General features: G+C 34.8%; 2 protein-coding genes and 1 pseudogene across 5 annotated transcripts; 1 reads left to right on the top strand and 2 right to left on the bottom strand.

Annotated features, from left to right (window-relative positions):
* Positions 1 to 5536: 5536 nt before the first annotated feature.
* LOC110615826 (type I inositol polyphosphate 5-phosphatase 4) lies at positions 5537 to 10892 on the bottom strand. 3 transcript variants are annotated; one of them, XM_043956417.1, is made up of 15 exons: positions 10388 to 10405; positions 9766 to 10069; positions 9589 to 9676; positions 9129 to 9197; positions 8876 to 8963; positions 8687 to 8791; positions 7971 to 8589; positions 7673 to 7866; positions 7450 to 7558; positions 7169 to 7317; positions 6701 to 6991; positions 6529 to 6611; positions 6144 to 6211; positions 5919 to 6038; positions 5537 to 5807 (listed from the first exon to the last, which is right to left on the bottom strand). In XM_043956417.1, the coding sequence occupies exons 2-11, from the start codon at positions 9793 to 9795 to the stop codon at positions 6766 to 6768; spliced, it is 1677 nt and encodes a 558-aa protein (XP_043812352.1). In that variant the 5' UTR covers positions 9796 to 10069; positions 10388 to 10405; the 3' UTR covers positions 5537 to 5807; positions 5919 to 6038; positions 6144 to 6211; positions 6529 to 6611; positions 6701 to 6765. The 3 variants fall into 3 exon arrangements, with proteins under 3 accessions (XP_043812352.1, XP_021613672.1, XP_043812353.1); XM_021757980.2 differs by having other exon boundaries at positions 9766 to 10867; XM_043956418.1 differs by lacking the exons at positions 5537 to 5807; positions 5919 to 6038; positions 6144 to 6211; positions 6529 to 6611; positions 6701 to 6991 and having other exon boundaries at positions 7175 to 7358; positions 9766 to 10892.
* Positions 10893 to 14184: 3292 nt separating this feature from the next.
* Positions 14185 to 20550, bottom strand: LOC110615827 (annotated as a pseudogene).
* A 1433-nt stretch (positions 20551 to 21983) lies between these two features.
* On the top strand, positions 21984 to 23396 carry LOC110615623. Of its 2 annotated transcripts, none has more exons than XM_021757601.2 (3): positions 21984 to 22146; positions 22289 to 22470; positions 22880 to 23396. In XM_021757601.2, exons 2-3 carry the CDS (start codon positions 22317 to 22319, stop codon positions 23260 to 23262), a joined length of 537 nt encoding a protein of 178 aa, XP_021613293.1. In that variant the 5' UTR covers positions 21984 to 22146; positions 22289 to 22316; the 3' UTR covers positions 23263 to 23396. The 2 variants fall into 2 exon arrangements, with proteins under 2 accessions (XP_021613293.1, XP_021613294.1); XM_021757602.2 differs by having other exon boundaries at positions 21986 to 22146; positions 22883 to 23396.
* The last annotated feature ends 320 nt before the right edge of the window (positions 23397 to 23716 follow it).

The following is a 23716-nucleotide window of genomic DNA, read 5'->3' as shown; positions in this document are numbered from 1 at the left end:
CACATAAATAAACTCATGACACTTTCACATTAACGAAAGGTCTCCTCCCAATCCTTGTTTATTGACTAAGAAGCAACCATCAAAATGTAAAAGATTATGAAACAATTTCATACGAGAACTAAAAACTTTTGTTTCTATCAAAAATAAAATGTCCGGCTTGTAACTAGGAACTAAATCCTTCAATGCAATAACCGTCCGAGAATTGCCGCCATAAATCTGTCAAAGAGATCTGTATATTCTGAAAATTGATTAGATTGTATGTGAGGAACATCCCCATCATACAGAAATCATAAGTGACGATCGGAATATCTCTGGAACTCTTAATAGGGACAACAACATCTTCTTCTTCATCGATAGTCAATTGACGCAGATCATCTTTCATGGAGAAGAGGAAAAAAGAAGTTAGTTTTAAGAAAGAGGAAAAGGCGAGACCATTGAGTTATAAAGGGACTACAAAGAGAAACTTGCAATTTGTTTTTTTAGTTTGTTCATGACTAAACTAATATCACTTATTTAGTAGATAAGGATTTTAGTCACTCTTTCAATACACAAATAAAAAAAATATTTAATTATCAAAAAAAAATTCTTTCTAAAACAATAAAAAACACATTCAGATAAAGAAAAATATGAATATCTCCAAAAAAAATCATATATTTGAAGAAATGTACATGGACTTTGAAAAATAGATAGATAAAGATATTTATATAAAAATAATTATCCTTTTTATAAAAAAACTGTTAATTTGTTACCATCTATTTAGGATTCACTCTTTCATTTTATCTATTTATCTAATTTTAATTAACTTATTATATATACCATGTAAAATTATCTACATAATACAACTATACTGCTATATAATTTCTCCATCTCCATTCTCATTTCTCAAAAAGCATCATGTTGTTTCTGCCATTATTTTGCAAAGTGGATTATAGGCCGTTCGACTGATAGTTCAGAGCTGAGGTTCGCTGGTAATTCAACTACTTTCCTCATCTTGGTGGACCAGCGGCTCTAACAATTTGTAACTGTTCAGGCCCATTGGTCCATTGGTTTGGGTTTTCTTCTGCAACCAGCCCATTATCAAGCTTAGCTTCTTCATCCCACATCATCACCGGGGGATGGTTTAGTTTGTACTTTACAAGCTCATTTTATCCAAATCACAATCTCCAAATTCTTTTGTTTACACGAACTCATCTAAATCATTCATTGGCCTCCGTAGGAGTCCATTTTAAGAACACCTTTTCGCTATTATTACCCAGAATCATTTTGTTGCATATCCTTTTTCTATGAATGACAGTATGAAGGAATCAATTAAGCCCCTACTCCCTATTAAGAGCTCAAGAAATTCAGGTCCACAAGGACATGGACAATGCATGATGTAGACCTCACTGCAAATGATGAGCCAGCAGGCTACCCAAATAAAGAATTCCATTCGAAATCTCGAAATTAACCCAAACTTCGGTGCTGAGAAAGTGAATCAAATGATGGGTGACATGTAAGGAATCTTGCTGTACCTTTTAACTCTCACAATTTTTCAATTTCGATTAAGCAATCGAGACTGGCTAAAAACCATTGTAGAAAAGGAGGGGTTGACTAAGAGAGAAGAAGAAGGAAGAGTTGCATGCACGTGGGTGGGGGTGAAGCCTGAAGAATGAAGATGCCTCCTTCACATGCATGACACACTCTCAAGTCCAAAATGAGATCATTCACTGTAGTAGTGTAGTCAGTCTGTGAGCTATATACTCAGCCCTGACACGCCTTGTTCAACAAGCAATGCTAATAAAAATTAAAGCCAAGGATTATTTTGACATCATCTTTACTTAATGAATGCTTAATTTGGTACCCTGCACACATGGAAACTGCAAAAACTAAGCCTTGCCTACCCAAGTTTTTTCCTCTTCAGTTCTTTCTCAGCTCACCACCCTATGATTCTTTTATTATTATATCTAGATGCGCAGCGTTTTAAGAGCCTATGCCTGCACGCCCTGCTAGTCTACAAGCTTTGCTTTTACGCTTTCATATGAGTTGGTTTCATTATTTTCTCTCGTTTTCCTTTTTCCATCAGCCAGTGAGAGTGAGGTTCATTTATGGTCCCTTTAAACTGGTGCTTAGTGGAATATTTGGCCATGTGAGAATGATGATGTTTGAAGAGAAAATAGCTGAAAACGTAGAGTTTGATAGTTTGTTTAGGTTCCCAAAGACTGAGAGCGAGGCCAAATATAGGCGTTGTGTTATTACTTCCAAGCGTGAAAGTTTATGCCAGGATTCAGAACCCACTCCCAAAATCCAAGTCTTTGCTTTTGCTCGTATTGGGGGACCAACTTGTCAATTTATCTGCATTTTCGCCAATTTCTTCTTGTCTTCTCATATTCTCCGTTTGTGTAAAGATCTAGTCACTAGCATATGTCTTGTTGTATAATTTCATGAAATTGACGTGCATTGGCACACTCGTTTCAACTTGGCACGAATTACTACCATGCATATGCATAGTTGCTCCAAGGAAAGATTTCTTATAATCATTTTAGTGTTAAGAGACAGATTTAATCAACTTTCATATAAATGGCCTCAAAAGCAGTTCTAAAATTATACAGTTTTGATCTTAAATTTTAATTATAATCAAATAATTTTTTTTTAAAAAAAAAATTAATATGGGTGGCTATGAAATGTGAAGTGATACTGATAGTAAAATTAATGCAATATTTAGCTCGTGGTAGAAATTGTTCTTGTGAAATTGCTGAAATATCATAAATCACATTTATAGAAAGTTGTCCGTTGACGTCAGGTGGAAGAAGAAACCTCCTCTGCCACTGTAAGAAAATCGCAGCATGCGTAAGCACAGCATACTCGTACGCTTCCGTAGACGTGTGCTCTGAAGGCCCCAAGGAAGAAATCAGATCATTGGCAGAAATTATATTCATGTCTAATTAAGACATCGAATATAACTAACTATTGAATAATAAAATAAGAAAATATCAAAAATTATTTATGATTTTGCAATTTGTGTATATTATTACATGGATTAATTAGACATGCAATAATTTCTCCATAATTACATGCCCCTATTCGATAATCACCTGACACGTGGATGGTCCCGAGGTTGTCAGGGCCTGAAAGATGGCAGCATTAGTATTAAAGCCATCAATAATTGTAGTTTTTATAAAACAATAATCAGACAATAAACTGCAATTATTTAAACTGGATAACCTTTGTAAGGATTAGGCGATTAGGTGGTAATGGATGCGTTTTGTCTCATTCCCAGCAGAATTTTTGGTCTCCTACACTACAAATGCATGTGATGAGCACTGATAATAATTTCAAAAATGGTGTCTTTATCGTTGTCAGCTTGGGAAGCTATCATCAGGTGGAAATAGAAAAGGGAAGCAAGAAAAGCATAATCTCAGCTGAATATGAGCTACAGGGTCGCAAAAAGAAATGCAGAATATAAGCCACCATGCGAAGAATTTTAATCAGGTGAAGAAAAAGAAGATTCACCCTAAGTAAATATTTCAAAGCCATGCAAAGGTGGCATGGTCCAGGTGTTGAAAAATAAGATCATGCATATGGCAACGGTCAAATAATTTTAATTATAGTTGATAGATTTTGGGAAGACGAGCCTGTGTTTCTCCTTCCAGCTTTCCTTTTTGGCTTCTTCACATCTGTTTCGATTGTTGAATCTTTGTTTTTGTCTAAAGGTAAGATTGTTTGCTTCAGAAATCAGAAACCAAAGTGGGTACCTCTCTCATCCCCACTTGGATTTTCTGTCCCCTCTCTTTCACTTGTGTTATCTTAAACAAAGCTAATAAAGAAACTCAATTTCAACGTATTTATTTTGGGTTCCATTCCAAAATTTGCATTATGTAGCTGTGTTCCATATAAAACAATGGCTGACTTGTTGATTGAGAAAGCATGGGTTGATGTTCCGTTGAAAGAGACCATTGCAACAACCTTTTAATTTGAAGAAAACATAAAATCTTAATCCTAGATTTGGTTAACCTGGACAATAGAAAAAGGATTTGCTGTATGTCATAGCCAAATGGGTTTTGTCACAATCCTTTTGTTGGCTTCTGGATTCTGAATGATTTTCAGAATAAATTTATATAATATAATTGATATAATCAATCAATTAATTAAATATTTAATGCTTCCACCGTAGATCCCACTGCTGAAGCAGATGAATTGTGTAGTATGGGAACTATTTTAAACAGTGACAGGCCGATGCCAAAGAGGAAACTTGCACCGTCATTTTTAAAAATCTCGTAAAAATAAAAAAAAATAAAATAAACTAGCGGAAAAAAAATTTTAAAAAAAGGGGAAAAAAAGAGCATGGGAATTTCCGGGTCCCCATGCAGAGAAGAGCTTGGTAATTGGTAAATGGCAAAGGTCACGTCTGTCGAGTTGCAGGCTTTAGGAGATTCTTTTAAACGCTAAACCTGTAAACTTCCAAGCATGTCGTTTTAAATCTATGATTGAATTGATTCTGCACTCCCATTTACCCTCCTCAACTTTTGTATTTCACCTTACTTTATATTATTTTTCTTAGTCTCAATGGATAATAATTTAAGTTTTTTTCTTATTTATTAATCGTTTTAATTGTGATTTTTCTAATCAATTATATTATAGTAAAATCAACTAAATTACCATAAAAAAATCACTATAAAAAAATAAAAATATAGCTATCACACCTCCATAATATTTCGTAATATACCGTAAATATTTTAAAAAATTAAACGATGAGTCATTTATTTTACCAATCACTTTTTTTATAATTTAATTGATAAATTCTATTATTATTTTTTACCTTCTTTATCTTTTTATAGATTAAAATAATTCTTTATAATTTTAAGGTTAAAATAATTCTATAAAAAGTTATCTTTTTATTTTTATAAATAGTGCTAATTTCTTAACTATTTTGTTTATTTTGCTTCTCTAATGGAGTAGCCAACTTTTGGGCAAGTGAGCCAAAAGGGTGAAATGAATTGAGCTGAAGGCACTCAAGCAAAGATTGAAAGAAAAAAAAAGAGAGAAACTTGGGTATTGGCTTGGCCTTACTGTGGTGGATCAGAGAGTGCTGTCACTAATAGGAGCAAACATAATTGCACCTTACTCCTGAGGCTTTTGTTGAGCAAAGGTGATGTTTAATGCCATTAATGTGAAGGGTGTTGTGGGAAAAGGAGAGTTTTTATACCCGTCACTTTCATAAATTTCCTGCTTCTGACAAACACAGAGCAGGTTGGTAAGCAATAAGTAATTTGGTAAGAAAACTTGATTGTACAAGAGCAGGTGGCTTGTAAGGTTGAACTCCCAAAAATTCTCCAAGTAGCCTTTGGTTTTCATTTGATGCTTGCAAAAGATCCATCTACTAGGGGTAAATTTGTCCACAAAAAAAATTAAAATTAAAATTTAGAACGATCTAAACAAATATAGAGAAAGCACAAGCTTGTGTGCCTCCTTTTCTCTCTTTTCTCCCTCTTTACTTCTTTTCATGTCCCATTTAATTTTCAGCTTGAATTCAGAACAAAAGATAAAATGACAACAGAGATGATCAAGTGATTTAACTTTTCTTTTTCAGTAAATCATTAGTAGCCACAGAAAAAAGAAGCTTCACATCTATAAGAACTTCAACTCTTTAAATTTGTGATGAGTAGCTATCACATCCCCACTTCTTTTACTATATCTTTTCCAGAGAAGTACAAAGGAAAAAAATATTGATTCTCCCATCTCTTTTGGTGGGATATGTTTCTCTGATTTATTCAGCAAATTACACTTGTAAACAGCAGCTTCTCAACTTGGCAACTTATGTCCTGCAAAATCTACCACAAGAAAAAGGATAATTAAGCAATTGGGAGACTCTCTGTTTTGTGAATTCATAAATTGGGAGTTATAGAGAGATGCTACACAAATAACAGGTTAGCTTTTATTACCTTTAACGCTATGTCAGCACGTACTTTGTTCCGTTAGCTCCGTTAGCGCTCTGTTTGTATTGAGAGAAACACTGAGTTGCAATCTTTTCTAGCCAGCAGTTGTCACAAGATATACAAAATCTGCATGTATGGTGATGAGTACAAAGGTTTGGAGAGATTAGAATAATAAATTGAGAGAAATAACCAAAGCCAAGCTGAGAAATGGAAAGAAAATGGAGGACCAACCTTTACCGGATTGTTGGCAAATGAATGTCTCCATCACCAAGGCAGCAGTTCTTATCAACAGTGCCCACCTGCTCAGGGGACCAAATGCTAGTTACAAACATGAAAGGGATATTTTCAACCTAAAACTTTATTTGGAAAGAAGACATGATTTACAACAAGAAACTATGCACAGTAATAATCTTTTCTTTTTCACTGGAATTAAGTACTCAGTACTTTTTTTAAGCGACGAGAAAAGCTCCACATTCATCTGACCGGTGATACTACCTTGCATCACTTGGAAGGTACATCAGGCAAGTTGCATTTGTTCACCAATTTGGCTACTAATATTTCTCATACACAAAATGATATAAGACGATTACGAGAAGCAACTATGATAAGTACTTACTTGGCATACTGAGGAAACCAACAAAAATGTTGAAATTCTTGAGCAAATGCATTCAGGACTAAAGAACTTGTATTTAATGAATCCTGCAAATGGAACATAGACATGTGATTTAAATGTGTGGTGAAATCAAAAGGATACTCTAGCAAAACAAGAAATTCATGTGCAAAGTTACTTTGGCTGTAGTGAAGTTCATCTTTCAGTTGTATTGACTTGTTTGCATGAATCAAAAGCCATATCTTAAAAGAAATTGAGCTCAGTGTATCCAAGTGCCTGTGGCAGTAGCTCCTCTACCTCAATTCTGGAACTAGAACAACTCATGCTTTTCTTGATTCGGCTGCGATTTATGGACTCAACCTCTGCTAGAAATATGCTATAAACTGGTCTATGATCAGAGAACCTTGATTCCCCACGTACGTAAGACAACTGATAGAGGCCTCTTCCATACCACAATATGCGGTCGCACCTACAAGCATGTGTTTAGACTAATCAGTTGTTCTGTTTTCATAAATCAAACAACATTGGACTAACATGGCCCCACAAAGGCATATGCATGGGATTTTAGCTGAATTTAATTGACGTTTAGTAGCATGAAGAATTTTTCAAATTTTTCTGAAAAGATATCATGAAAATGGGAAATTACCATGCAGGGGTTCTTCGCTTCTCCTTTGGGTACCTCTCATCCCCAGCATATCGGTCTGAATTATTGGAATACTTGTATGTGGGAGGAAAGTAAATGCTCCCTTCATTCCATCCCTCAAAGACTCGCCCCCACCTCTGCTCTATCCGAAGCTGAAAATAAGAACCATCAGAGAGTTGAGAATGAGCATTTCCTGGTAAAGAAAAGAAATGAAGCCATATAGAAAATTGGAAGATCACCAAATTGCTTATAAATCACAAAAACAGCTAAAATAGGCTACATACCTGGTCATTCTCTAACAATGCTCTCCAGTTGCACATCTCTACAAGAGCCTTTGCAGTACGATAAGACAATGCAATTCGATAGTTTAAATCCCCAAGCCAAATAATACGACTGCATCAGAACAATGCAGTTTTAGATACCATAAGTTGTGTCAGTCCAACACATACACACACACAAACAAACAAGTTGAGAACAATGGTAAGAGGGCTATAATCAAAGCCTTACTCGTGTTCTAGAATTGTTTGAGGGGAATTCTCATCTCCCAAACCATGGACTCTGGGAAACCTTGTTTTCCTAAGGATCTCCATCACATCAGAGTTTCTTCGAAGCTCATCTCCTTCCTTCTGCCCAGATGTTAGATGACTACAGATGAAGCAAAAGCTCGTTTGGTGCAATGACATGCTAATTGAAATTGAACCCTGGAAAACCCAACAGAATAAGGATGTTATTTTCTTCTTTCTTAGTTCATCATACTTTGGTTCTGATTCAAGCAATTTTTTTTTCATTAAGCGAAAAAATGTACCTTATTTCCAAGATAACCCATCAATCCTCTACCCACACAAGACACTTTCATGTTGCGAACATCATCTCTGAGATCACTCTTTACCCATACTGTTAGAAATATTCCAACCATTTGCTTACTGGCAACCAAACAGTACCTTGATTGCCCCATTTGCCTGTCTCTGTCCTCCAATGAGAAAGATCCACTATAGTCATTTGGTGAATAATGAGTGGCTACAGGTGAATCCCCAGGACCATTCTCATCATCCGACGAACCCCATTTGAAATTAGGGTCATAATCACTTGGTCTATGCCCAAAGATAACCCTGTCGCAGATGCTGAAACGTCGATCAAGTCTAGGTTGTGGCATTGTCATGTCACTATCCATTCTCATGCTGCGGCTCAATGATTGAAAGGAGCGCCGGTGGAAGAAAGATGAGGCCTTTTGCCTTGTTGATCCCTCAAAGTCTGCATCCAATTCTACAATTGGATCTGGGATGGGGGAAGGCGTATGGTAACTGCCACTTGTACCAGGAAGACTATTTAGAGTCTTCCTAATAAGAGCTAACCATTTTCTGGCTGGGCCATTGTCTTCTGTACCCAATACATTGCCAGCATTCAGAGGAACAATTTCTTGAAACCTGATGTCAATATGATCAAAGGGGTTTGCCTTAGTATTACCAAACTTGATATGTTAAAGCAAATGAAACACAAACAATTTAGTTAACTGGACAATACCCAAGAACATAAATGTCAGCAGGAGGAGAAGTATGAAGCCAATCTTCAAGGTTCAAGTAACTTGGAGGAGATTTTCCAGCCACATTCCATGTTGCTACAAAAATTCTGCAGTCACATAGTAATTAAAACACAACAAAAACCCAGCTTTCAGCAGGAAACAAATAAACGTAGCACGATGATCACACATACCTATAATTGTGAACATCAGTGACTTGTGCAGCATCAATGTCAATCTTACTTCTACGGACTCGATCAGAGTTCCTTTTATTCAATCGCTCTGTGCATTAAAGCAGAAGTTTAGAGACTAGAAAAACCATTCAGGCAAGGAAATGAAACAGCAAAATACAAAGTATGTATTCCCTTTATCAAGATTTTTAAGGTTTTAAAGGAATGTGTGTGCAGGTGTGGTCCAAAGCGATGCTTGGGGCGTCTGATACTGAACCTGTTTTGCTTTTCTTGATGGTGCATGCCTCTCTCTTTGAGAAGTTGCTCCTCCAATCTTCATCATCACCTGAAAAAGAAGCACAATAAAGTTGTTAAAGATATGTTCTTTCCATTGCCAATGCATCAGCCCAACAAATTTGAATAAAACCAAAAAAATAGAAAAAGAGAGATTTTTTTAGACAAGAAGAAAAACAAAATAATTCAAATTCAGATGCGGAAAAGAACAAATTAACAGATCTCTAGCTGAAAATGGAAGTAGCAGAACCCCATTAAAATCCAAACACACATTTGTATTGTACAAAACGAACATTCTTGCGGATGCTGAATAATGCTAAAGTGTGCAGGTCCATAAGAATCCAAAAACAAAGCTACCAAATTGTAGAGAAAAATCCCATTTTTGTTCTAGGCATAAGTGGGCAAGATTCCTAAATCTAGAATGAGATAAGATCAACAATTACCTCCATAAACGACATCGTCTGCTTGAAATTCCTCAGTTTTGTTCTTGAAATTGAACCACTTCTTGACCAGTGTCTTGGGCCATGAAAGCTTCACCAATAACGCAGAAACAGAGTCAGCAATGATTAGAACATCTATGCATAAAAACCAAGTTTTTCTCTTTAAGGCACCTCACAAACCTTGCTTTTCTTCGAGTTCCCATCTCTCATTTTTCACAAATTCATAAAGCTTTCCCAATTTTATGACAATAATGGCAGACTTCGGTTCCTCTTTATTAAACTCTCACTCGGTATCTTCTAGGTTTTGCTCGGTATAGAATGTGAAGGTCAGAGATAGAAAGAATCCCGCAAACGCAGTTTTTTAGAAAGAGCCAAGAATAAGTTTTTCTACGAACACTCTGGTTTTATGCTAAAACCAACGGGGGGAGAATTCAATGATTAAAGCGAGTGAGAAGAAGAGATGAAATGGGTAATGCTCTGCTTCCTGAAATAATTAAGAGAAAACAAATGAGACAACAAAGAAAGTCCCAGTTCCAGGCATTTTATAAACAAAGTGAAATCCAAGAAACCCAGCTGTCTGATTCAATGTTTCTTCCTTCTATCCCCTTTTGAGTCAGTTCAGAGAAAAACAGGGAAAATGAGGAAAAGATGAGAAACTGAAAGAGAGGCAATCAAAACAAGAAACACACAGAGAGAGCTGATGCGTTGAAATAAGATTATGAGATTCTGAAAGTAGAACAATACAATGTAGGAGATATAAAAAGAGAAAGAAGGAGAGAGAGCTTCCAATGTGACAAAAAACCTCGTTCTGGACAGAGCAAAGTATCGAATTTGAAGAAGAGAATAAAGTGCAAGTGCAAGAACTCCCACACGCACACAAATAAACTCTCTCTCTCTCTCTCTCTCTCTCTCTTTAACTTTAGTTTTTTACTCCAAATTCAAGGCCAACTCTCCAAGGCTTTTTCAACCTACGGTTTTGTTTAGGGACTTGAAGAGAAGAAGCCAAATGGGTACTAACTCGGCTCACCGGCTCACAAGAAAAAGTCACACGCACAATCCAATAAAACGCCTTCCCCTTCTCAAACTATCACACAAACTGCCCGTGGTCAGCAAAGCCAGGTTTTTTATCTATTCTATTCTACTATTCTTCCATTTGGTCTTCATAGAGATGGTGAAAAACGCATTTAAAGAAGAACCAAAAGGGCATAAAGACAATGCATATGTATCATGTATGGATACTTGGAAAGGCTGTTTAATAGTGGGTTTCCCTCTCTAGGCCTTCTCTTCTTTATAATATCTCACTTGCAAGGACAAAAGTTGGGTGTTCGCCTATTTGCAAGGCAGTGTGTTGGTGGGACTGTTCCGTCAATTAAGATATGAACATAGCATAGGCCTACAGCTACGAAGAAGATTTTGCTCGTTTCTCAATTGTAATTTGTAGTAAAAATATGCAATTTTGTGGTTAATTATATGAAATTTATGTTATATATGGAAATGGGTATTAAACTTTACAAGCAATGCAATGCATCTCCTCCTCAAAACCTTCTTTGTTGCTTTTTAGTAGTGTGTCCATGTGCTGGTCTGCTAACACAATTTTGATCTCTTTTTGACTCAATCAAGACTAATATCCAAGAGAAACAAGGCAAATTTACCAATATTAAGCTTTTTATCTCGAGTGTTTTGATGTTTTCATCAAGTATAAACTTGTTTCATGCATGGATCAAAGCAAAGTAAAACAAAACAAAAATGGTGCTTTGGGGAGACACCCTCATCCTCATGGGAATGCATTTGTTTACATGGATATAGGATCTTGTTAGGGTACCAAGGGTCCCCAACTCCTAGCCCAAGGTATCCCACAGCTCACGCCATGTCCTAGGGTTTGGTGCAAACTTCTGTCAACTGTTAAACACCTAGCCAGCCAGAAGAACAATGAAAATTTTCTTGATTTAATAAGCTCTCGTCCTGGAATAATATATATATTTTCTACACATGCCACATGTGGGAGACCGTGTCAGGCTTACTCTCTTCTCATAGCTTAATTAGTCTTTAATCATTTCATCTTTCAAGGCTATTAGCAATAAATTAGGCCACTAGTTTATGAGTTGTAGAATTAAACTAATAAATGTGACGGCGAATAAGTCCAAGGAGAAGAACAGAGAGCAGCCCTAGCTAAGCTTCATCTCCAAATTGGGAATCCTTTAACTACTACTACTACTCCTTACAATGCAACCCCACCATACCCTATAGTGAAGCTTCCACTATAGCATTTTTAGCCATTTGGGTTCCAATTATAGGTCGTCAAAACTTGAACAGTTCACAGTTGTCCAGACAAACTCTCTATCTTTTTCTACCCAACGTGGCAACCCACTATCATGGGAGCTTCTGTTTCTGTTCATGATAAGATAAGTAATTAAGCAAAACAATTGAGATTAGATACTAAATATGCTTTTCTTTTTCCATTGCATTAACTCACTAACGACATTTTTTTGTTTGCTTTCCCTATGAAGATGTCCAAAGAATAACTAAAAGCAACAAATATAGATTAGCTTTACCAGAGATTTAAACCAACTTTTTTTTTCACCATAAAAATCATAGAGAAATGTATTCAATCACTTAATTACTAATCACATTAATACTAATTTTTATCATCTCATTTTCTATATTTGACACATAAAATCATGAAAAATAAGATCGAATTGTAAACTCAATAATCAACCATTTATCTTATAATTTATCAAAAAGTTAAAAATATAAAATCTAATTAATAAAAATAAGAGAAAAAAAAAAAAACAATGTAGTCCGATTCAGAAGACAACATAGCACAATCAAGGTGAACGTTGTAGGACCATTAAATAAGACAGGTGCTGGGGTCTCCATTGCAATTGCAGAGTACCACCTTCTCCTCACTGTAGTGTAGAGAGGTACTATATATATATATATAGTAGAAGTAGTAGAGAGAATTAAAGAGGAATGGGTCCCCCCGAGATTAAATGCTTTTATCTAAGAGGGAAAGATGGGATTCTTCCCCACAGCTTCTACATCTTTCATTTTCTCTGTGAGAAACTGTTTTTCAGTATTTGACAAATACCCCATTTCCATAGAGGACTCCACATTTATATATATACATACTTGGATTCATCAATTTATGATCCTTTCCCACCATCTGTCTCTCTTTTATGGCTTCAATTTGTACCTTATCTCCTACCAAAATTACCATGTGGGATCTGGTGCTCTGCTGGCCGTCAGATTATTCTCAAAATTGGCTTCTTCTTATTCCTGTTCTCCCTCTATCTTCATGTCTCAATTAGGTCTATGGTTTGGTTGTGTTTTAGCCAAGAATGGGTTTATGGTCCATCATCTCAAGTTTGAGAAAATTAATGATCTTGTTTGTGAAAATAGTTAAAAGTAATTGTGAGTCAATGTCCAAAATGAGGATGTTGTCCAAATTAGGTGAGGAATAGTAATAGAAAGACTAACGAGGCAGTCAAAGGATGAAGTTGGATTTTATACTTTGCACAAAGTATCTCCAATTAGAGAGAATTCAATTTTCTTTCTCCATCTTTTGCTTTTTTTCAGCTTTTAAAATCCCAATCTTAAGCCAACCCATCGTTGTAGAAGTCTGCCAATTTGGGATTTAGGGATAGGATATAGAAAGGGCTTGTCTCGATGTCATGTTATTCACTTCTATGTAGATGGAATTGTTTACTGTAGCATTTCATTAGGCCAATAGAATGTATGTCCCTCAACTTTAGAGCATATTACTTTCACCCTTATCTTAAATTTATTACGACAAAATTTTAAAATTTCTAAAACGTAGGTATAACATCTCTTGTGCTAAAATCCGATCAGTTTTCTGGGAATACTTATAAAAAAATATATATTATTAAAGCAATATATAATGTAAAGTACTTGTATACGGGAGAAATGAGGGAAAAAACAAAAGACGAAGTGAGTGGGGAAAGTGAGTATTTTAAATCATAAGTAGCTTTCTTGATTCTTTTTTATTTTAATTTTTTATATAGTGGCCCTAATGTTATTAGAGAATTGACAGAATTCTAATGCCAGAAATTTTACTGTAACGTTTTGGAAGTTCAGAAATTTTGTAATAATAAAATGAAGGATGAAAATGAAATATTCTCCCATATTATATATATAGAGCTAAGCATTCAATATTCATTTGCAGTTACATACCTTATTAAGAAAACTTATAGCTTGCTAGAAAATAAAATTATTAGGTAAATTATTACATATATACATATTTATTTCAATATCTATAACATATAATTTTATTTGTATTTTTCTTCTTGCTGCACATTTGTGAATTTCAGATAATTAATATTATTTTAAAATAATAGTAATATTACTACATAAAAATAATATTTGAACATATTTCTAAAGCATATAATTTTTTGATATTTCAAAGTCATGAAATTGATCATATAATTTGATCAAACTCATTATTTTATATGTTTAATTAACATGTATTTATGTTTTTTTGTTATTTTTATAATGAATTCTTCTTTTAAAAAAATTAAGAGATAAAAATTTTAGCCTACATAAAAAAAATAGACATAAAACATAGAGCATTTAATAATAAACTCAAGATATTATTTTATTTTCAACTATTAAATTAGAAATATATAAATAAAATTATTATTAGCCCCGGGCAGTCCCCTCGTATGTATGCTAAATAATTAGAATATTATTGGACGCATCTTTGCGGATTACATTAGTGATGGTGAAGCCACATGGCCCAGAATTAGGTTCGCCAATCAATATTGTGTGCTAACCTACGAATTTATTCTATCTATTAAAAGAAGCTTTTGAGAATGGGCCATTAAAAGGGTCACAGGGATTTAATGTTGGCCTAAGAGAGATTTGGATTTGACTGCTTCATTCATCATCAGGGTACAGCTGAATTCCCTTCCCCTCCCAAATCATCAGGGTACAGCTGAATCCATTTCTCCTCCCAATTATTTATTTCTTCCACTTTCCTCACATCTCTATAATAACAATTCATAAGATTTCTTTTCTTTTTTTCTTCAAACCGCTTTTCATATGCCTAAAAATACCTCCATTCAGGGGCAGTAACGGACCCATTCCCCCAGTTGAAGCTACGTAAAAAATTGTGGCTCTTGTATTCCCACACTTTCAAGAGCAACATAATGCATTGACCCGTTTTTCACTCTGATGTGAAGTTTTTCACTTTTGGTAGAAATAGAGGATGACTTTCACCTTAAAACTTGATTCCATTTTTATTCATTTCACTGACCTGGGCAAATATCTTGTCACCGGCTTGCTTGTCCTCATTCGGTTTCCCATCCCTCATCTTCCTTGACTTGCCCATCATATCATGAAGCCCATGTCTAATCCATTTATCTTTTATCATTTTCTTTCCATCCCATAACACCAGCCTTTTTCACCTAGCTAGTAATGCACCAAGTCCAAACACCCCCACCCTGTTATCAGCATTAAATGCCCCATCCCAAGTCATGAATTAACTTAGGTAACACTACCTTATGTTTTGATCTCTGCCTCGTACCTCCACCCGCCACCACCACTGCCAAAGAGAAAACAGAGACTCGCATCAATTTTTGACAACTCCATACATAAAACAACACAAATATTAATCATTCCCTTCAACCAAATGCAACCATTTTTTTTTTTTTTTTGTTAATTGGCTTCTATAAACCATCTCAAGCAGACCAAAATGTGATGAAAATACCATCTTATTGTCAAAATTGGTTTCTTAACTGGAGTTCCTAGCTACTTTCCATCACAACAATTGAAGAATATCAGTGAGCATACAGCATAAATCCTAAAACAGCAAGGAGAAGTATGGCTACAGCAAATCCCAAGTCTTCAAAGGAAAAGATAAATACTAGTCTGCACAGACAATCACTTCCCAAAAGGCAGTCACTTAAAACAAATCAAATGTGATGAGTCAACTTTATCAACAACATTAACGGCAAAAGAAAAGCAGGGTCATAATCAGTTGTTACCATATCAACATAGTTGAAAAGAGTGCCAGGTATATTAGATTAAGAACTGTCAAATTTAACAACAAATCATAAAGTTGAAAAGAAACCTTCAACAATCTGCAACAGTTTGCTTTGGTCTTAATGGTATGTAGCATCTGATAGCATGTCCTTCAAAAGCAATACAGTAAGAGGTTACTAAATGTTGTCAAGCGAAGAATTCGCTAAAGACTCTTCCCAAAATTCATTCAGGAGACCAATAAGAAACTGTTCGGCTGGCCACAACAACATCCACCACACCCAACTCAAAGTAAACAATAAGATTTTGTAGTAATTCCACTTCCATACTCTTACTGAAATGAAAAAATATATATGACCCTAATACTTTCCTCATGCCTCAAACTTAAGCTGGACTAGACTTATGCCCGCAGTTCACTGGCATGCTGATGGTTTCAGTGATTCTGTATCTAATTGGCCATGGATTTGCCTTATCGGCTCCATCATTAAAAGATACCAAGTATCTTACCAAAACAAGGACGCCAAGTAAAGCAGATATCTTTCTATCTGCAAGTAAATGCTACTTATGGAACCCTGGAATAAATGGCTGTGAATATCCACTACGGGGAAAGACTTTTAAGTTCAACTCTAATTCAATGGTTGTGGTTGATGTACTGAATAATTCAATGTAGGCTATAAATGCAAAAATCTTTGAGTGGGCAACAAAGGAGGATGATGTTCTATTGTTATGGCTCCCATGGCAGAACTTTAAATTCTTTCAATCAACACTACCTACTATTTTGTCACACTTGCTTTTGTAGCTTTCAGGTTCATAAATATCTAACAGATTACTCCACATAAGTAGGTTAGCATCCGCTTTCATAAACTGTTTCTCCACACCAGTAACATGTTTCAAAAACTGCCTTCACTATCAATGGGCCCATCAACCATAGAGCTTAAAAGTCACAACACAGAAATCAAAAGAAATCAGGGCCATATACCGAATATTCCATTTCCACAATTGGCTAATCAAATTTTAGCAGGAGCATGCAAGGGTAAAATTTTATCATCCATCACCATCTGTATACAGTAACATCACCTCCTTAATAGGAACAAAACCAAAGTGAGAAGAAAAAATAGAACAAATAAACTTCCAAAACATCAACGTTACTTGGAGGAGTGACATTGTAGGAGTTGCAAGTGAGCTCAATGCAATTTAACCAGTGGAAGATCTCTGCATTGGATCTCTCTCGATCACAACATAGGACACAAAAATTTGAGCAGCACCCCTACAACATGTGATCCTCCAGTGCACCCTAGCCACAAACCCCAATCTTGATCTTAGAGGCAAAATGAGTGCCATGTCCACGATTAATTGAACATCTACACTGTTTCAATGACAGAAGAGGTGTGTTTTGAGCCAAAGAATGCAACTAATAGTAATACAACTGGTGCATTGGTCAATTGTGAATTAGAGGAACTTGTTTTGTTTGTGCTCACAGGACGTTACGATGCTGAGGATTTCAAAGTGTGAAATGTGCTTGCATGAGCGTAGACCTGGCCAGAGGCTGCTTCAAGCCCTAGATTTGTACCGAGATCAGCCCAAGTCAACAATTCAAAAGCCTGAACCAAAACTAGACCAGCTATAGGGAGTCAATTTGAATCTCCCTCTACAATCCTTGAACCAGAATAGGCAGTTTGAACTGCCGATTCTGTCCCAAAAACCATATATTAAAAAACAAATGGCTGCTTTAAAGGATGCCTTGTGGACTCAAACATTTTCAAACTAGAGTGGGACCAGCTCAGAACTGGAACCAAATCATAAAATGGCTAGAATCATGGCCAACTGATCCAGTTTTAGCTCATTCCCTAGCCATGCCCTACACTGCTGGTTCGGCCAAGAATTGGCTCAGACTGGACCAGTGGCTACACCTATTTGAGTGAGCAAAGGAGACTGGGTTCGAGGACGAGAGGGACAGTGTCCGAGTGTGAGAGGAGATAGAAGGATAGATGTTACATGTCTGTTGTGGAATTTTTATCCACCACCACCATTACACAATATTTCATTTGGCCAAAAATATTCAATGCTAATGTAAGCTTACAAGATACAATAGTAGGAAAAGTTTAATACATTATTTTTAGAAAAAAAGTAAAAGTTGACTTTTCTAAAATTTCATATGAACTTCTTCATAGGGAAAACTTCATATAAAGTTGCAAAGTACAACAAATATCTTTAAGTGAAATACTTATGGAAAATTCCATATTATTGATAGTTTTCTTGACTTATCAATGTAATGAAAATATCCTTAGTTCAAACCCAAACATGAAACCTTAGGGAAATATTTACTTTTTTAAGAAAATATTCATACACAATATCTAGAAAAGATAACAGAAAATGCCTTCCGATGAAACTAAAAAAGCTTCACCAGTTAAATTCTTTTCTCCCTTCCATCTCTTATTTGAATCTTCTGGGTTTTCCAAAACAGAAATGTCAGGCTCCTTGGTTTAGGCTCCAGCAGGTCATATTAACAAGATAAGACAGTTTGTGGAAGTAGAAGACAACCATTGAACTGTATAAGGCCCATAAGAGCTGTTCAAAACTCAAAATCACTTTCCTGTTCAGTCCTGCACTCCTGCACCCAGTATGTAAATATGACTATACTGCAAATCATCAACTTGGTTTCACTTTTCCTACCATTAACATTTCATTTGGAATACCCCAACTCTTTTAACTTTGATTCTACAGAATCACTGGATCATAGATATATACAGTTACAATCAGTGGATAGATACACATGCCATTCTAACATCAAGTAATTCAACATACAACATCAACATATGTCTCTACCTCTTTCCCTTGTGCATAACAATTGTCAGAAAAGGCCTATCCGATCATGGTGCGCTTTCGACCCCTTTGGCGAACTGTAATAGGTTGTGAGAAAATTCAGCAAGAAGACTAGCATAACACACACACACACACACAAAAATAAATGAAAATGAAACCCTAATCAATAGAAAAGTGGAAATAGGAGAAATAGGTTGCACCTTGGGCTAGCTTATTCATCATTGATGACCATTGTTTTGAGGACTTCTTATATGCAGCAATTATGCGATCCATCTGCACAAGAATGCAGGTTATGAGAAGACCAGTTCTGCAATGCAAGGTTCTATGTAATTCAGCTCATAAACCTTAACTTACATTGTAAGATGTACAATGAGAGAAACTAAAAGCATGCCTGGGATCTAGTTTCTAACACTTGATTCCATAAGGTCATGGGAAGAGCTCTTTTAAAGTACTAACATGAAGAAATTTATGTAGTTTTTATTTGGAAACCAATGAATATGTTCAACTATAGGCTATATATCCGATAAAAGGGACAGAGCAACTAGTTATCTTTTCGATATTTCAAATCAAAGTCAATTGATAAGATAATAATAAAAAAAAAACTTCTTTTAATGGGAAAAGACTTGTTTTCTTTCCATCCTTCTTTTTCAAATTTTATTTTCCATATATCTATCAGCAATCTAACAGCGCAGAAGTGAAAGTTGAATCAGTAGGATTGGAAATTCCTAACTTACCACATTCCCACATGAAGAATGCATAGAAAGCAAGGCTCATTCCATTGCATACAAATCAACAGCCTTGTCTTCAGGAAGGGCTGATATGAAGCTTAGGCCAAAATCAATGAAGACCTGTGAGAAGATATCTGTAGCTGTGATACTAACACAAAGTAACGATTAAACATAAAATCAAAGAGAGAAAAATTACCCTCTTCCTCCTAAATTACTCACCAGCTGATTTGTTACATTATGGATTAACATGTTTGATGTGGTCAAGTCACCATGAATGAGGCCACCATCATGTAGTTTCCCGATTGCATCACCAATCTGTGTTGCAATATTATCCAATCGTTCTTCCACAACACCATGTAACCCAAGTTCAAGAAAAATACCTTTCACAGAATAACCCTCCACTAACTCATGTGAGTGTATGAATTAAAGTATCAACGGCAAAGAGCACTGGAGTAGAAACTCCAAGTCGTCTTGCCTTTGTCATGCATCTTGCTTCCTGCTCCAAATTTTGACTTGTGGAAAAGGTCAGACAATTAAATCCCTCGTTAATTTGTAAAGAAAAGCAAGGAAGATAAGCCTTTATGATGAATACTCACCACATTTAAGCGCTTGAGTGTAAGTTTAGAATCTAAAGATGGTTGCCTATACTTCTTGGAGAAGCGTTCCTTGACAATAGACCTCCTTCCAACAAAATTAGACTCAAAAAACTCTCTGAAACAGAAATATCATTATCAGAACAAGAAATTACAAGCAGCATAACATACTCCACTTCTAAGCAGCTGAAATACAACTGCAAAATGAAGCAAGCCAAAAGAACCATAAAATTGAAAGGCAATAATTTTTTATTTCCAAAATTGGCTATATAGCTAAACTCACCACTTCAGCGTCTTTCTTTATCAGAATGCAGGAGCCATCTCTGAGTTCTGAATCGATCTCCATATAATTGTATATCGATACCAACAATTGTCTGGTGGAATGACAAATCAAACCAAACCAATAACCAGAGAAAATTTGTCTACTCCTCTATGAATTATAATCACAACAATTCTCATCCACACATTCTAAAGTTAAATTCACACAACAAAACATACAAATTTCAATAACAAATTATTTGCAATTACACAATCTCAACCCCTTATACACCTCTATATTCAACAATAACCATGAGAGCAGTGCAAATTGCACATAAAAATAATTAATTAAAAGATTAATCATCATAAAAATCTAAGAGACGAGAATAACGCACTGCAAGGGTGGAATAATGAGGAGGATGGCGACGTGAGATGCAAATTTTGAGATTTTTACTAAGCAGGCTGAGTGTTCATCGAAATAGACTTCCAAAACTGAAGAGTGGGAACAACGAATAGAAACGGGAAAAGTCATAAAAAACCATAAATTTTTCATTACAAAATTTTTTAATTCACATCAGCTATTTATATATTTGGACAATAAAAATTATATATCAGTCACATAATTTTTGTTATTTTTTATTTTTAAATAATTTTATTTATATTTTATTTTCGTATATATTAAAAAATAATTTTATTTATTTTTTATTTTTACTTATATTAGAAATGATAATTTTTTTATTAATTTTTTAATTATATTCATTTTAAAAATATTAAAAAATTTTAAAAGAAATTTTAAAATAAAATAAAATTTGAATAATTAATTTATATATAACTATAATATAATAATAATAATAATTTTAAAATAAAAATTATTAGGGGGTAATAAATTATTTTAAATTAGATTAGATGAGTTTTTATACAATAAAACTTTAGACTAGGGGCAGCAAGCCGTGACGTGGCATCTTAGAGAATAGGCTTTTCGCTGGGGTTAAGAAACTACCGGAGCAGATCCGAACTTTTAAGACTTCGTGGATAAATTAGGAGAGGGAAAAAAAAATAAAGGAAAGAGTTCTTTTTATTTATTTTTATTCTTTATCTTCTCTTTTTATTTTTTTATAATAAAAAATAAAATATTAGAGAAAAATAAATTTATAATGAAGAATAATACTTAGTCAAGTAAAAAATACATCTAAATAAATTTTAAAAATTTTAGATTTTAATCTTTTAATTTTTTATTTTTATTTTTAAAAAATATAAATAAATTTATTTTTTATTAAAAAAATTATATTCTACTAATTTTCGATTTTATTTTAAAAAAGTAAATTTATTTTTTATTAAAAAGAGAAAAGGTAGTGTAAAATTACTATTTTAGTCTAATTTTATAAATTTTATTTTTTATCAAGAAATTAAGAGCGGAAGCTGGAATATATATTTTGAACTTATTTAAGATGAACTCTTTTTATATTAAAATTAAAAATTAATAAGCTCAAATTTATCTTTTTCATATCAAAACAAGTTTTTATTTACTCGATCTCAAATAATTTTTAAATAGCTTGATTAATTATAATTATAATAAATTTAAAATTATATAATTTTAATTAAATAAATAAAAGAGAGTATTCTTTTTATAAAATAAAAATTAAAAATTAAAAAAATAAAATTTAAGATCTCTTAATTTTATTGAAATATAATTATGACCAAGTTAAATATATTACAGTGGCAGAAAGCATTGTTAAATTTTGATGTAGGGTTGGTCTGTATTATTATCTTCAATGAAGGTTTTGAATTTAATTATTTTTTCTGTCAATTTTAAAAATGTGTTTCATACATCTAGAATGTATATTTATACTCTCACGCACGGATGAGACTCATACTCTCTATGTATATGTATATATATATATATATGTATTAAGCAGGTATACTTTTTAAAACATTAAAAGAATAAGATACACCAATTTTTTAGTACAAGTATAGTATATTTATAATTAGCCGCCAATTTCAGCGCAAATTGACAGAAAATAAGACATCGACGTCGTTTAGACGCAACGCAAAGAAGTATCCAACCTCTCCTGCATCGATCCTCGCGGCATCGCCTTGCAAAGCAGAAACCCTAAACCCTTTCTCCGTCGATCTGGTTCAGGAGGCATCTCGCGATTTTCCTGGTACTGTACTGTTCTCTTTTTTCTATCTCTCTCTGTATTTGAATTGTTTGGTGTTGATTGGACGTTTCCAGATTGTTTTCTTATTGTCATATTGATTTAAAGGGTTTCTGGTCCAAATATCTAATTGAGTTATATTGTGTAGCTTCGAGGCTATACATTTGAACCGTGCCATGAAGAGGTCAATGCCATGGAGCGAGGAAGATGAGGATTCATTGTCTGATGAATCTTCATCATCCCATTCAGGTAGTGATGGTGATAAGAAGAAAGGAACGGATGAGGTGAAAGCTAACAAAGGCCAAAAATCCAAGGAAACGAAACCTAAAGGTATTCTGTTAAAGCACCAATTTGAAATTTCATGCTTAATATGCATACAAAGTGTTTGAACCTGTGTAAGAGAATCATGGATGAGATTATTGACATGCCTGTATGATCACAAGTCGTTAAGGTGGATGGATGAGTAATTTGATGCTGTTTTAATGATTCATGGGAAATATCATTGTGAATGAATTGGCGAGAAAGTTGGGGTAAAAGATTTCAAATTTTCTGAGTTTTGCGTACCACTTTTTTTTTCCCTTGACAACATTCCTGGATCAAGATGGTTTCAGGAATGACTTTGAAATGTTGGACTTTATCATGTTTTAGCTTTGCAAATATCTATGGATTCCCCTCTTCATTTCTTGCCGTTGATGCTAAATTTTGATTTATGTTTCTCTTAATCTGCATATGTTTTAAGTAGGCAAGTCTGGAAGGCGTAGTGGTGCTGTGGATTTTGATGCTTTGAGGCGACACGGCTATAAAGGGGGACTATCGGTCCTGAATGTGCCCCCACCAAAAGATGATACACCACAAGACTGGAATTGGTCTACTGGCAAAGAACACCGTGAGGTCAAGGAAGTTGAAGAATCTTATGAAGAACGACAAAAAACCAGAGCTGCAATAATGGACGGTGAGCAACTGACGAATGCGCGAACTGCCAAAGACAAGAAAAATTTATCCTTCTCCCAGAAGGAGAAGAGGAAAAGAGATCTCGGTCAGGCTAGTCGGGGGAAGAATTATGTTGAAGAAGAGAAGAGGTTGTTAAGGGAAAGTGGTATCTACTCTAGTTTTGATACATGATTACTAATGCTATATGGCAATGCTCCTTATTGTGCAGGAGATGTGAAGCGTGGCCAAGGCAATACCTTGTTATTTAGATAATATTTCTATTGCGTTGCCTGTAGTCTAGTATTGCTTTCTTCTTCTTTCTCTTTTCCTTGTTATTCTGTCTGGCCAGAATTGCGGAGTGGCCAAGCAATACGCAAGTATTGGTGGTGGTGCCTCGTTAGTGGCATATTGGCCCAACCATGTTGTGCTTCCCTTCCCTCTATGATGAGTATTGAGTTTAGGAGCATTACTTTCGACGAGTCCAAAATAGGTTTTGCACTGCATGGACAAATGTCTATTGAAACTTACCTACGCCACTGGCCAAAAGTTTTCAACGTCTTGTCTCATTCCCATTCCAGTACATGATATTGAGATTCCAATCACGAACTTGAACTTTCCAGTCGAAAGGGGGATACACGGCATTAAT

The sequence above is a fragment of the Manihot esculenta genome, chromosome 5 (assembly GCF_001659605.2).
Source record: "Manihot esculenta cultivar AM560-2 chromosome 5, M.esculenta_v8, whole genome shotgun sequence".
Lineage (NCBI taxonomy): Eukaryota > Viridiplantae > Streptophyta > Magnoliopsida > Malpighiales > Euphorbiaceae > Manihot > Manihot esculenta.
Note: the sequence above shows the minus strand (reverse complement) of the source record. Positions and strands in the feature narration are given on the sequence as shown.

Coding starts and splice junctions, on each gene's coding strand:
- LOC110615826 (XM_021757980.2), bottom strand. CDS start 9,795: ATGAGAGATGGGAACTCGAAGAAAAGCAAG. Junction 8,964..9,128: donor CATCAAGAAAAGCAAAACAG/GTTCAGTATCAG, acceptor TTTAATGCACAG/AGCGATTGAATAAAAGGAAC. Junction 7,559..7,672: donor CAAACAATTCTAGAACACGA/GTAAGGCTTTGA, acceptor GTTCTGATGCAG/TCGTATTATTTGGCTTGGGG.
- LOC110615623 (XM_021757601.2), top strand. CDS start 22,317: ATGAAGAGGTCAATGCCATGGAGCGAGGAAGATGAGGATTCATTGTCT. Junction 22,471..22,879: donor CAAGGAAACGAAACCTAAAG/GTATTCTGTTAA, acceptor ATATGTTTTAAG/TAGGCAAGTCTGGAAGGCGT.